At 35.4% G+C, this 13,251-nt stretch overlaps 1 protein-coding gene across 1 annotated transcript in view; it reads right to left on the bottom strand.

Annotated features, from left to right (window-relative positions):
• Nucleotides 1-13,251, bottom strand: part of LOC130894050 (uncharacterized) — a 141,721-nt gene that overhangs the window by 14,633 nt on the left and 113,837 nt on the right. The window contains exon 10 of the mRNA XM_057800587.1: nt 8,541-8,736. Coding sequence (XP_057656570.1) covers nt 8,541-8,736 — 196 coding nt within the window. The remainder of the gene's footprint in view (nt 1-8,540; nt 8,737-13,251) is intronic.

The following is a 13,251-nucleotide window of genomic DNA, read 5'->3' as shown; positions in this document are numbered from 1 at the left end:
TTATGTGTGGTCAGAACTGCTGGAAACTTTGACCTTGAAGGCTCAAATGATCAAAAAACTTGAGAAATTTGAGATGTGACTCTACAGAAGCATCCTGGAGTTATCCTGGACTGACAGAATCACCAACGACGAAGTACCAAGACGCATTGGTCGCAAAAGAAAGCTGTTGACAATTATGAAACAGAAATCTAAACCTCCACGTCAAAATAGGATTCATTGAATGTTATGTGTGGTCAGAACTGCTGGAAACTTTGACCTTGAAGGCTGAAATGATCAAAAAACTTGAGAAATTTGAGATGTGACTCTACAGAAGCATCCTGGAGTTATCCTGGACTGACAGAATCACCAACGACGAAGTACCAAGACGCATTGGTCGCAAAAGAAAGCTGTTGACAATTATGAAACAGAAATCTAAACCTCCACGTCAAAATAGGATTCATGGAATGTTATGTGTGGTCAGTACTGCTGGAAACTTTGACCTTGAAGGCTCAAATTATCAACAAACTTGAGAAATTTGAGATGTGACTCTGCAGAAGCATCCTGGAGTTATCCTGGACTGACAGAATCACCAACAACGAAGTACTAAGACGGTAAGAAAAACATCTTACGCAACGACAAATACCGACTGCTACAGAAGATAATGCAGGGCAAAATAGAGGGAAAGAAAGGAATCGGCAGGAAGAGGAAATCCTGGTTCTTGGTCGCCAACGTTCAATGAGAAGACGGCATGAGAAGAAGAAGAAGAATTTGAGAATACCTCAAAATACGAATTTTAAATAATGTGACCCAAAAAGAATGATTTAAAGTTAAGGAAATTAATAACATCGTATACGATTCGATCGATGAGACTATCGCAAGATAATACTCGATAAAGAGGATCGACGTGACCCCTACAATGGATGATTCTAATTCGAGTGCCCTTTTGTATGTATAATCTCAATAAAGTTTAATGCCAAGACTCTGGCGTTACCGGGGGAAATGAAGGGGATCGGATATTAGGCAGTTTATTGCCCGTTCAGTTCACGGCACAATTTTTAAGAATGTTGCCTCGAGACCGTAAAGATAAAAAAAAGTTAATGGAGAAGATGAAGTTTGAATTAACAAAACGACAATGATAAGTAGTTATATACATAAAACTTTCAACCACCTTGTTTTTATAAACCGATTTGATGTTAGCAGGGATAAAAATTTTTTTTCAGATTCATTTTAATAATGAGGACGCGATTAAAACGCTTGACGATAGTATTAAACGTAAAACAGGAAGGAGATAATATTTTTCTACATATATATCATCCATTTTCTGTATAATTTACAGTAGGCCATTTCGGTTAATTGAATGGATATGATTTCATATATCGCACATCCTGGAATGTATTCTAAATTCACCAATCAGCATTTAGTACCAGTACCAGTAATTTTCGTAATATATTAGTAAAAATTAAGTGATTCCAGTGATGAGTTGATAAATAATAATCCATCAGATATTCGCTTAGCCACATTATATGCTTAGGATGGTTCCAGAAGTACCTGGCACAACAAGAAAATCGTTAAGCCATTAATTCTCGACTTCACTGTTGGAAAATCTTTGACCACCGACGTATTTTCTTAAGTCTGGGAACAGAAAATACTCTGAAGAGGCTAAATCTGGCGAATAGGGTGCATAAGGTAGCAATTTAAACGTTAATTTATCAATTTTGGCCATTGTAACAAAGAATGTGTGAGCTGGTGCATTGTCTTGGTGAAACAACCGTTTTGCATGATTTCATCGTTCAAACGTTGCAATAAGTTCGCATAATACTTGCATACTCCTTTTTCAAGATAGTCATTGGAAATTATCCCACGCGTATCTAAAAAACCAGCACCACGATCTTGCCTGCTGATGGAACAGTTTTTGCTTTCTTTGGATCTGGTTCTTCATTTTCAGTCAATTGTTTTTATTTTTATTTGTGACGTGTGTGAAGCGCTGGATCCACGTTTCATTTATGGTTATAAAACGACTAAACACTCGATGGAAACATCTTCAGGATGCTATTTTTGTACTTCTAGGACCTTCCTCGTGGGATATCTGAGTTGTTCATTTCTGAATCCATTGACCAAGTTTTTTTTAACTATGATGTTGTATTCTAATTCACGTTTCTTTATGATGTTACTATATAGTTAATTCATTCAATAACATCGATGTAAATCTATTGACTCACACCACATGTGAAACGCTTTCAAACGTTCGAGCAGATTTTCTATGAGCCCCCATGTCTCTGTATCGTATAAAAGCATAAAATAGACATAACATTGTGCAATCCTCAAACTCCTTGGTCTTAGTTATTTCATCTGCAACATTAAGACAAGTCATTTCCAAAAGTCCAGATCACGATACACATAATTAAGTGCAAATACAACTTTGGATTGCTTGCACTCGTTTGAAAGCAATGTTTTCCTAGCACTTGCACAGTTTTTCAAATCCGTGCGTCATTTGTATTTTCCTTTTCTTCAACCTTTGGGCGCGAAGCACTTTGGCAGCTTCAGCCTTTGGGTGCCAGACACTTTGGCAGCTTCAGCCTTTGGGTGCCAGACACTTTGGCAGCTTCAACCTTTGGGCGCGGAACATTTTGGCAGCTTTCTAAATTTCAGTTATACGTTGATTACGGAATAGAATAACTGGAATTAATTGATCAACTGTGTTCCGGGTAGCTGCTTGATGTCGAGAAACCGGAAGACATGATAGAGAACCAGGCAGGGTCCTTAATCGGCAACTACACCTGCAGATAATAAATTTTTGAGAGTACAAGAGAAATGTTTAAAGAAATGCTGAAATTAGATACAAAATAGTTGACAATAAGAATTATAGAGCTAATAGAGCTCGAAAGTCATGACAAACCAAATGCATAGACATAGATTCCCCATTCGAAGAGGCAATTAACAAACGCCAATAATGGATTAACAAATATTTTCCGCAAGTTCGAAATTTATTTCTCTGGTTAACAATTGGTTCGAAGCTAGCGCAAAGAGCTGGATTGGACTCTTCATACCTCCAAGAAAATTATTTATAACTTTTCCGGAAGAGCTGCTGGTAATAAATAAATAAACTCAGGAGTGTTTGGATAGAAACTTATCTAAAAAGACATATTTATTGTCTTAGATAGCCAAGCGACCTTGAGGGTGCTAAAAGTTATTGAGTGCACGTCTAAACTAGTGTAGGAGAGTGAAGAAACTCTAAAAGCATCAGTTAATAAAAACAAAGTAACCCTAATGGGTCCTCCAGGGTATATCAGGAAATGAGGAAGAAGACATCTATGACAAAAAAGGAATAACGATAAAAGCTTTGAACCAGAACCCTTCAAGCCACATCAATATTCAATGTTTGGCTAAAGAATCAGAGGGATTTTTACTGGAGAAACACTCCAAAGACCGAACACACGCAGACCTGTAGACGGACCACCAAAGAGGTGGTACGAGAGCTGGAGTTCAGCCTCTCAGGAAGATCCAGGAAGAGGACCAAACGTACAGGATTGAACAAGACCTGGTCCTATTGAAAAAGGAAGAAAAAGAAGAGAAGAAACACTCCAGAACCAAGACAATCCAAAAGATTCATCCCTATATCAGCTAAGAAGTCTGAAGGCCTTTTCCTGATGACAGGAACGATGTAAAATTGGTGGTCGGTATTCTGAGAGGCTACAGCCCCCTCAAATACCACCTTACAATGATGGGAATGGCAAGAGACGACAAGTGAAGATTCTGCGAGCAAGCCGTTGAAACATCACTGCGAATGCCCTTCCCATATTGTTTTAGTATCTTGAAGGAGTTGTACTGGGGGAATGGGACACGAGAATCGCAAAAATAGCCTCTTTTGGAACAATAAGATGTAGAGGCTTGTATAGATGCAAATTCTAAACTACTTCTCAAAACAATCTAAATTCACCTCTATAAACACCTGTTTATAGAGAGATGGTGAGGGTGCATCAGATTGTGGCGTAGAATTTCTTCCAGGACTCTTACAGAATCGATAGAACAACATGTCGCTGGAATAGTACATCAGTACCTTCAAGAGGTGAATATTATAGTTTTAGACCGGCTTGCACGTAGCCCGGACTTAAACTCTATAGAGTATGTGTCCCCACAACGCTGACTTGATCAGAAATTTCAATGGGACATTTTAGAATAACTAGTGAGTGATTTGCCGTGACTTAGAGGGCGGCGCTCTCAAACTGATATGAAGTTTAAAAAAATAGTCACTTTTTCATAGAGTTACGAACGAAATGGTTCCGTAGGCCGGTCAATTTTGGAATTTAAAAATTTGGCGAAGGAGCATACAGCGGGACTCGTATGATGTTTGAGTGTAGACAATTTTTTATAGCAAGTATATTCGCTCGACTTTACTTTGCATCCTATCGGCCATTGATGTCAATAAAATATCTTCTAGATGAATTTTCGATTTGAAAATCAACGAAATTGGAAATTTATCTGGAAGATATTTGGAAAAGTGACGGAATGAATCTAATTTATATTTCTAGTGTCCTTTTCATCGATCGAGTTATACATTCTATACGTTCTTTCGATGAAAGTTCAAAAGAAACTTCGACCCCGCTAGTGGTGTCATTCGCTGCCTTATAAATGAAAAGGGGTCAACCAACCCCGAACTATATGGCGCAGAAGTGCAATGCGATCTCTTCTACTTTCCTTCACGTCAAGCGAAAACAAACAATTAGTTTTTTTTTGTCGTTTTCGCTTATTTATTCGAAGGGATACGCCAACCAACAATTTTTTTTAGGGCAAGTTTTTTATACATACAGGGTAAATTTCAAAAGCAATATTTACGGGGCTTCGTGAGAAACTAGACCAATTAGTTTGATCATCAAAGAACCAGGAATCTATCCATATAGATGAAATGTGATACTAATATGAGAAGCCTTAGTATTCGAAGTACGAGTAGAGTACATTGTTGTATTTTATGATTTGAACCCTATCTTCAGCAAGCTTTTTCATACCTTTATAAAACTACTTTTCGGAGAAAAAAAGTCGTATTGCCTTTTCCAACATTCCTTTTGGATTCAAATTTTGAGAAGCGATATATGGCATCTTCAGAAGGACCTAGAGAATGATATTCTACTGTTCCCCACGACCCTCATGCGTCGAATCTCCCTAACTAACCCTTTTCTGGATAGAATTTTCTTGTATATAGATACAGACTATATATGTTATTGATATATAAATTTGGGGTCTCGTATACACCGCGACCCAAAGGATCTATCGTGTCCCCTTTTCTTGCTGCGATACTGAGGAAATCCAGTGTTTGAGGCTGATCCATTAATCACAGTCCTCTAGAATATGCAATGGTTTTAATCACCAGAGATTTTCGTCTTCTATTTCAAGCGCTCTCAAATGAAGTGCTCTATTCGCTCCGGTGAATCCATTGATATTGATTCATCCATGAGATTGGAGCTTTGATAACTGTTTCACTATAGAACAAGATGATCCCTTTGAAGTTTTTTTAAATCTAAACTTTTTCGATACAACGTCCTGATGTACGTTCCTTGATTGGTTGTTTTTTGATGATTCCGTCTCTCAACATTCTAATCCATGTTTTCTCTGCCACATTTTCCAGTACTTTGTGGAGTGGTGGGAGATTTAGAATCACTTGTAGTGCAGGTTTTGGGCAAAATTTCATGACCCCAGTTGCACATAAGGAAGCTAATCTCTGTACCTTTAAGGGATTGTTCCTTGTGGTATTCAGACTAGTTCTAGTACCACAAATCACCGCTACATATGTGATGATTGGTCTCACAATTACCATGTACATCCAACTTAAGATCTTCGGGTGACAAACCCAATTCATCCCTGCAAAGTTTCTGCATACCAACAGAGATTTTGTGTATTTGGTGATTATCTTGCCCGTCTAGCTTGGCGGGTTCAAGCTTTTTCTTCCTAGTGAAGGAAATTTGTTGCAATCGAATACGAAATTCACATTATAGACATAGTTGTTACCAATATTTTTCTTATTTACAGTACAGATTTGTATTTGCATTCTACTTTTTTTGCAGCTGCACATACGACATCTTGTTTTGAGGAAGTTTTTCTTGATTTTTAGAATTCAAATCCGGCTATAGATTTGTTAACATATCCTACTATTCCAATCACGTCCAACATATTAATAAAAAATGTAAAAGACCAAAAGTTTGTGCGTCTTTTACACGTTTCGAAGGCGGTTCAAATAAAAGTGTCTGCACTGGATGTTAGACTGGTCTGGTACAAAGTTTAGAGAACAGTCGGGATCGTATAACCTCACTTTTTAGAAGGATGTACTTCATTTTGGAAAATACGACTCTTGATTGCTTGCACTCATTTGAAAGCACAGTTTTTCCAAAGCAACATCTTGTGCGTCATTTGCAATATTACTTTCTCCAGACTCAGGTCCTGTCTTGTTGCTTCTTGTGGCTGATTTTATCACTAAAGAACGCGCAATATTATTGTGGAACACCCTTCTTCTAATCCGGTTTTGTCACCATGCAACACGACCAGAACGTTCACAATCAAGTCTGTACGATGACGTTTATTGCTGAGCTTTTTTTTTATCAAGAAACAACTATAAATTAACAAAAGAAAATGTTTTGAATCCATTGTTTTGGAAATAAAAAAGGAGATTCACTTAAGTAGCTGTCACTTATCTCCGATCAATCGAAATGTCATGAAATTTCAAACACAGTATTTTAAAAGTTGTGCCTCATAAACGTCAAATGGATTTGACATTGACAGCGTTATTTGTGTGTCAGTCACACGACTTATTGAGTGATGTTATAAGTTTCTGATTATTCTATGGTAGAATTCCACAATTTACCATAGATTGTTATTTTATATAAAGAATGATTTCTTATTACTTATGAAACTCTCTACGATGTTCTTTCGAAAATAACGTCTAGTAAAAAAGATATTTATTGTTAAATGTTAAGGTTCATATGTTGGTGATTATGAACGACTTTAATACGACAGCTCTGAAATATAATTCAATTTTCAGTTTTATTATTAGTGTGCCATGAAATCGAATTGGTTATTTCATACCTCGGGTTTATATATCTTACGATCGACACAGAAATTTCAGATTATAATTGAAGTTCTAAGAGTATTTCCAAGGTAATCTAAAAGATTCCATCGATACTCGATTTAAAAAATAATAATATTTCTATAGGGATATTCAAAATTTGCAAATTTAGTAAATATAATCGATTGAAACGCTTTGACATCTTCATTCATTTATGAAATATTCACAAAAATTTACGGTTTTTCTATATAATTCCTCGCAGTAGCTTAGTTACCTCTCCGAAAGCTTTATGACGTCGGTATAGAAGAATTTCTTGGGCCAAGTGCACACAAATTAATCTGCCGTATCGTCGATGTTCAATTTTTGACTTCTGAGGGTTTCTTTCAGTAGTTCAGATGTTCTACTATTACCCAACTCAATATCGAACCTAAAGCGCGCTTTATCCTAGAAAAGAATCTGCCTTCGTGCTGCAATGCATCTCTTTTCAATCCATTAACGTGTTTCCCGTGTATTTCCATGAAATTTGAGTGATATGCATTATTTATTGAACGTCCCCCTTCCCCTCGAATTGAGTCAACAAGAGGCGATAAACTCTAATGCTAAATTGAGCTGGATTGAGTGGTTCTACGCGCGTGATGTGAGTTCGCGTTCGATGCTATTTCTCGATGGTTTAGCCACCATATTTGAACGCTTTGGCCTTTTTAAATATAGCAGATTCACTCAGGCACTCACTACCGAACTCATTTCGTGAACGCCAAAAAATTTTCGTGTTTTCAATGACAAAAACAAAGGACAATACGCAATGGCAGTTGGAATTTGATCTAGCTAACACATAATCGCTTCGATTTTGATGTGGTGTTTGTGGTTGTTAGACTCTAATGTTGAATTGAGTCGAAATTTTTCAAATACTCATCCTACAGTCCTCGGAAATGAGTGGTTCTACGCGACGCGATGTGAGTTCGCGTTCGACGCTATTTTTTATGATTTTACCGCCATATTTGAACGCTTTGGTCCTTATAAATACATCAGATTCTCACAGACACTCACTACCGAATTCATTTCGTAAACGCCAAAGACTTTTCGTGTTTTTGATGTCTTCATTCATAGAAACTTTAGCTTTTCTTTTTAAACTTTTGTATTTATATTTTTATTTGTTTGATATTTTCATTATTTTTGTCTTTTGTATATTTATCGTCAGTCTGTAATATTTTATTTCATTCCCTCACTGTATTCTGTTTTGTAGATCTTTTTCTGTGTTAACGAATATTAACAGGTCGACGGCATACATTGATCTGTCTGTTGTATTCTACGAGGATGATCTCAAATGTACTTAACCCAACAAAGAAAACGCAAAAATTTTGAAAAAAACGAATCTCCTTCATACACTTTTCCCAGCGATGTTAAATACAAAACAAATACTAGAAAACATACGCTGTACAGATTGTTTACTTTTTAATGCAGTGACATTTTTCAAGCAAGTATCGCCATCTTTAGGTCAAGAATTACGTACCTTCTGTCGATACTACTCTCGATCTAACTAAATCCGCTTTATTAGCTACTAAAATTACAGCTTTTGTGCTAATGGTGTCCAACGTCCACAAGTTTTGCAGGATTTTTTCTGCTATTTCCATACTGGATCTGTCGGCGCTGTTGTATACAACACAATATGCGTGTGTATCCGTATATTTTTTGATGCATCCTTCAGGCTAAAACAAAAAAAAAAAAATTAAACATACAGTTGAACAGTGATATTAGAAAAATTGTTTTAGTGCCTAAATTAAAAAGATTGAGGTAGATCGATAACTAGTTTCTTCCAAATAGGTGGATTGGAAGACGTGGAACGATCGAATGGCCGGCTAGATCCCCGGATTCGATTCCACTCGATTACTTTTTAATTTTCCCAGTTATGATTGCACCAAATTTCGAAAAACTTTGTATTGGAACTTAAATCCCTTTCCAACAAGGTTCCAGACGATCCTTATTTCTTATATACGAGGTCTGGCTATTGAATAACGAGACTGCGCGTATTTTTAAGTGGTGTAAGCGCTTTGTGAGAACCGAAAGAGAAAATCAATATTCAAAATTAATTTTAAAATCGATTTTTTAACAAAAAAGGACTCTTTGTTTAACTCGATAAAATTTATGGCTTAGGAGATACGTAGATTTTTAGATCGTTCGCTATAAAGAGACATTCCGGTAAAAATTATCATAAATTGTAATTATTCATTGAAAATACTTACAAAACATTTCTTGGAGAACTAATGAATATTTTAGAATTTGCCAATAAGATTATTTTAGTTTTTGTTTGATAAAAAAAAATTAAGCTACTGTGTGATATTCAATTGAAAATTGGAAGCTAATTAAATTGTTAATATCAATTTTCTGTCAATCTTTTGAAAACTTGTCATCAATAATTATCACATCGTATTTAAAGTTTTAATATGGTAGAATTTACCTTTAGAAAATATGGCGATATGCACTTGATGTATGGTTTGGATCAGAGACCAGAAGATTGTATCCTGAACGCTTTCTGGGCAGTACTACACGCGACTGTAATCCGTTTGGGTTGATCTTAGTTCACGAGAAACAGGTTTGTCCATATAAATTAAATAAACTAGTTCCAGGTCTATGAAGAACTATACGAACACCAGCAAAATAAATTAGGTGCTGATCCCACAATTAACGTACGAAAATTTTATTTAATTCTGTACACTGTACTCGTTGGATGTCGGGACTATTAAGAACACACTATGCGTGTATAAGCTGTCTTAAATACTAATCTTATTGTATACAAGATAAGGTTATACCATATGGTCAAGAGATCTTGAATGGTTTCCCATGAGGAGTAGCCAGATAATTCATCGTACCAACGACAACTATTGAAAGGATTTTCGAGGAGCAACTTCACGCCTTTGACATACAGAAAATGCATGTCATGGAAATACATTATCCATTAAGATTGGCTAAAATCGTTGGTTTCTAGATAAACAACGAATTTTTGATACATTCTACTCTTCACTAATGAAGCTGGTTTCACACGAGATAGTTCCTTCAATTGATAGAAACCATAGAATCGATTTTCCACCCATGTTATGTGGGTGTGTGTGGGTGTGTTCTTACTTCTTACTTTCTAAATGATGTAAAAAATCATCTTAATAAAATTTTTCCTAAAAGGTAAGTATTTTCAATGAATAATTACAATTTATGATAATTTTTTTCAGAATGTCTCTTTATAGCGAATGTACATCGATTTAAAAACCTCCTAAACCATGAACTTTTAGATTTTGTTCAAAATTGGTAATTTATAAAATTTCTAGTTCATTTTTTTTGTTCAATTATATATATTGTGGATCCATTTCGTGTCTAACTTCAAACTTCGAGGTTTATATGGAAGTAACAACTTTTGCAACGAGTTTTTCGAAAAAGAAAACACGGAATCAGGACAAACTAAAAGAACCTTTTTACGAGAATCATTAGATAAATTGGAAGCACTACTCCTGGAGATTCATTAATAAGAACTGAATCGTGTTAAGCGATGAATGTTTTTATTTAAAAATGTGTTTTTTTGACAGTTCCAAACAAGATATTTGATTAAGAAAATTGAGTTAACTTCGGCATTCACATCATCCATTATATTTGGAATCGATATGTAGGAACCGAAGGGTATGAGACGGATTAAACAGGGACGTAAAACCGAATTCAGGAAGGGTGTTTACTACCTCTTTGAGTTTTAGTCAGTCGAAGATATTCAAATATAAAACTTAAATTGTTAATCTGAGCAGACAGTTGAGAGTAGACTGATCTGAGATTAAGATTATGTCATTTGGCAACGTGACGGTCAATAATTTTCCTATATTCCTATAAAACAGTGTTTCCCAGCCTATTTTTTTCCCAAAATTTCATTGTTTAATTGATAATTTTTAGAAAGAAATCACTATAAAATACATTCAATGCACCAAACGCGGCACTCATATTTACCATGTCCAAATTTTCAGTTAATATGCGATGTACCGCACTTTTTGGAACGGCTATTACATCTGCTAGCTCACGCACTTTCAGTTGAACATTGTGGATTTTCATCAACATTTATTGAGTCGTCACCTCATTTGGTCGACTACTGCGCTGCTGGTCTTCCCATTTCATACAGCCTCGTCGAAACTTCGCTACCAATATTTAACTATTGATAAAGAAGTAGCAATCTCACCCAGAGCTAGCATCTAGTTTAACTTTCATGTTGGTTGGGCTAATGCCAATTTTTTCCAATTGACTGGAAACGTTCACTATTAATAGCTGCCAATCAAATATTAAACAACGTGGCGTCTTCAAACTTGAAACATATCTTGCATAGATTGTATACTTTCTAATACAGTGGTATTTTTCAAGCAACTACCGCCATCTTTAGATCAGGTCAGGTACCATCCTTGTACCTAATAATTGAATATGAACTCAATTGGTTCGGATCGAAAGTGAGTTAAAACTCGTATCGATCCCTATTTTCGAATTGCTCCCTTTAAGAATCAAATCGCCTCACATAGAGACGTAGACCCCACGTTAGGAAGCACCGCTTTATAGGTTTCGAATTGGAAAAAACGATGTTTACTTAAAATATTCTTACAAATAAATATAAAAAATTCGGAAAATTGATAATCACATCGTCTAGCATATGATGCAACGTGTTAAGCAAAAATTAAAGGGAATTGAAGGGAAACATAATTTAATTTTTTCAACCTTTATGTATAGAATTGATAATAAATGTATTAAAAATAGGAAGTAGGTAGTTTACTTCTCTCCGATCCTTAACATTGTAAACAAATACCTCCGAAATTCTAAATGAAATGAAATAATATTTCAATTGATAACGTATTTGTTTTTTTTTCATAAATAAATTCCTTAAGGAATCACCCTATTATTTCCCTGTTATAAAATACTCTTCTAAGCTTCCAGGTCAAATTTTTTGTAATAAATACTTTCCGTTCGATAACCTGTTTAGAAATGTAGTCAATTAAAGTAATTAGTTTGATTCCACTGACAAATGAGGTGAATTTGGTCCTGTTCAAATTCTCCCAAATCGTTTCGTTCATCTTGTTTATTATACACCACCCTCTTTTCCGCATAAATTGGTAAAATCAATACGCCAGTGCATTTTTCAGGTATTAAAATCAAATTTTATTGAAAAATTATAAAATATATTTAAAAGGGGATTATCTTTGACCATAAAAAAATGATAAAAATATGAGATAAATAAGTGAAGGGCACTTGAAGAACGGCCGAATACATTTTCGAAATTATTTCAGAAGTGAATAGTAGAAATCCTTAATTTTGATACATTTTGCACACCTCATTTACCATACAAATCTAGCGACTACGCTGACCAATAGTTCGCAGCTGGAAATGAAGATGGCGCCACTTAGCATTTGCTAAGAAATGCTTAACTACATGGACCAAATGAAAGTTGTTATACCGCTCTGATGAGACTAAATAATGTCAAAACTAGTCAGTAGTTACAAACTTCTTGCAATTGCGAGCCATTGGGGATGTTAATTTCGACAAAAGGGTTGATTGATATCATTGAATTGATATTGGAAGTAGTTGTTATCTCAATTGAAGTACGGCAGAATACATTTTCGAAATAACTACTGGGATCCATGATTATAGTAAAAGCACCATGAGTCACGTGAGTTTGCCTGCTTGATTTAGTTTCAAAATGGGTCATTTTGTTTTAAGGATGGGTTGAACAATTAGCTTTAGTCTTAATTAACCAGAAGTTTTAGATTAAATAGAAAAACTGTTGGCGGAAATTTGTACATGAATAAAAAGACATACACCCAACACGAAATCTTAAAGTTTTTTAACATACCTTGTATAGAAATGTGAAAAATTTGTTTCTTGTAAGAAATTATTCGCTTTTACACACAAAACTTCGTTATTAAATTCGGGAGAAAGTCAGAAATTTTAGGGATACGGAATAGCGAGAAGATTTATTTTCATGCTCTTTTTTACGTTGAATTTCCACAAATTTTCCACCCGAATTAGTGGTATGAAACAACATATATCTCGTTGAGGTTTATCACTTCGTTTCTCTATTGATGGGATGTGAGCTCTTCGTAACACAACTCCACGGTATTAAAATCATTGCACATCAATCCCAGGTTTGAACCCTTTAAAATAAAAATTCCGCGTACGCGATTTCGATATCGAAAGGTAATAAATAAAAAAAAAAC

This window comes from Diorhabda carinulata, chromosome 5 (genome assembly GCF_026250575.1).
Source record: "Diorhabda carinulata isolate Delta chromosome 5, icDioCari1.1, whole genome shotgun sequence".
NCBI lineage: Eukaryota > Metazoa > Arthropoda > Insecta > Coleoptera > Chrysomelidae > Diorhabda > Diorhabda carinulata.
Note: the sequence above shows the minus strand (reverse complement) of the source record. Positions and strands in the feature narration are given on the sequence as shown.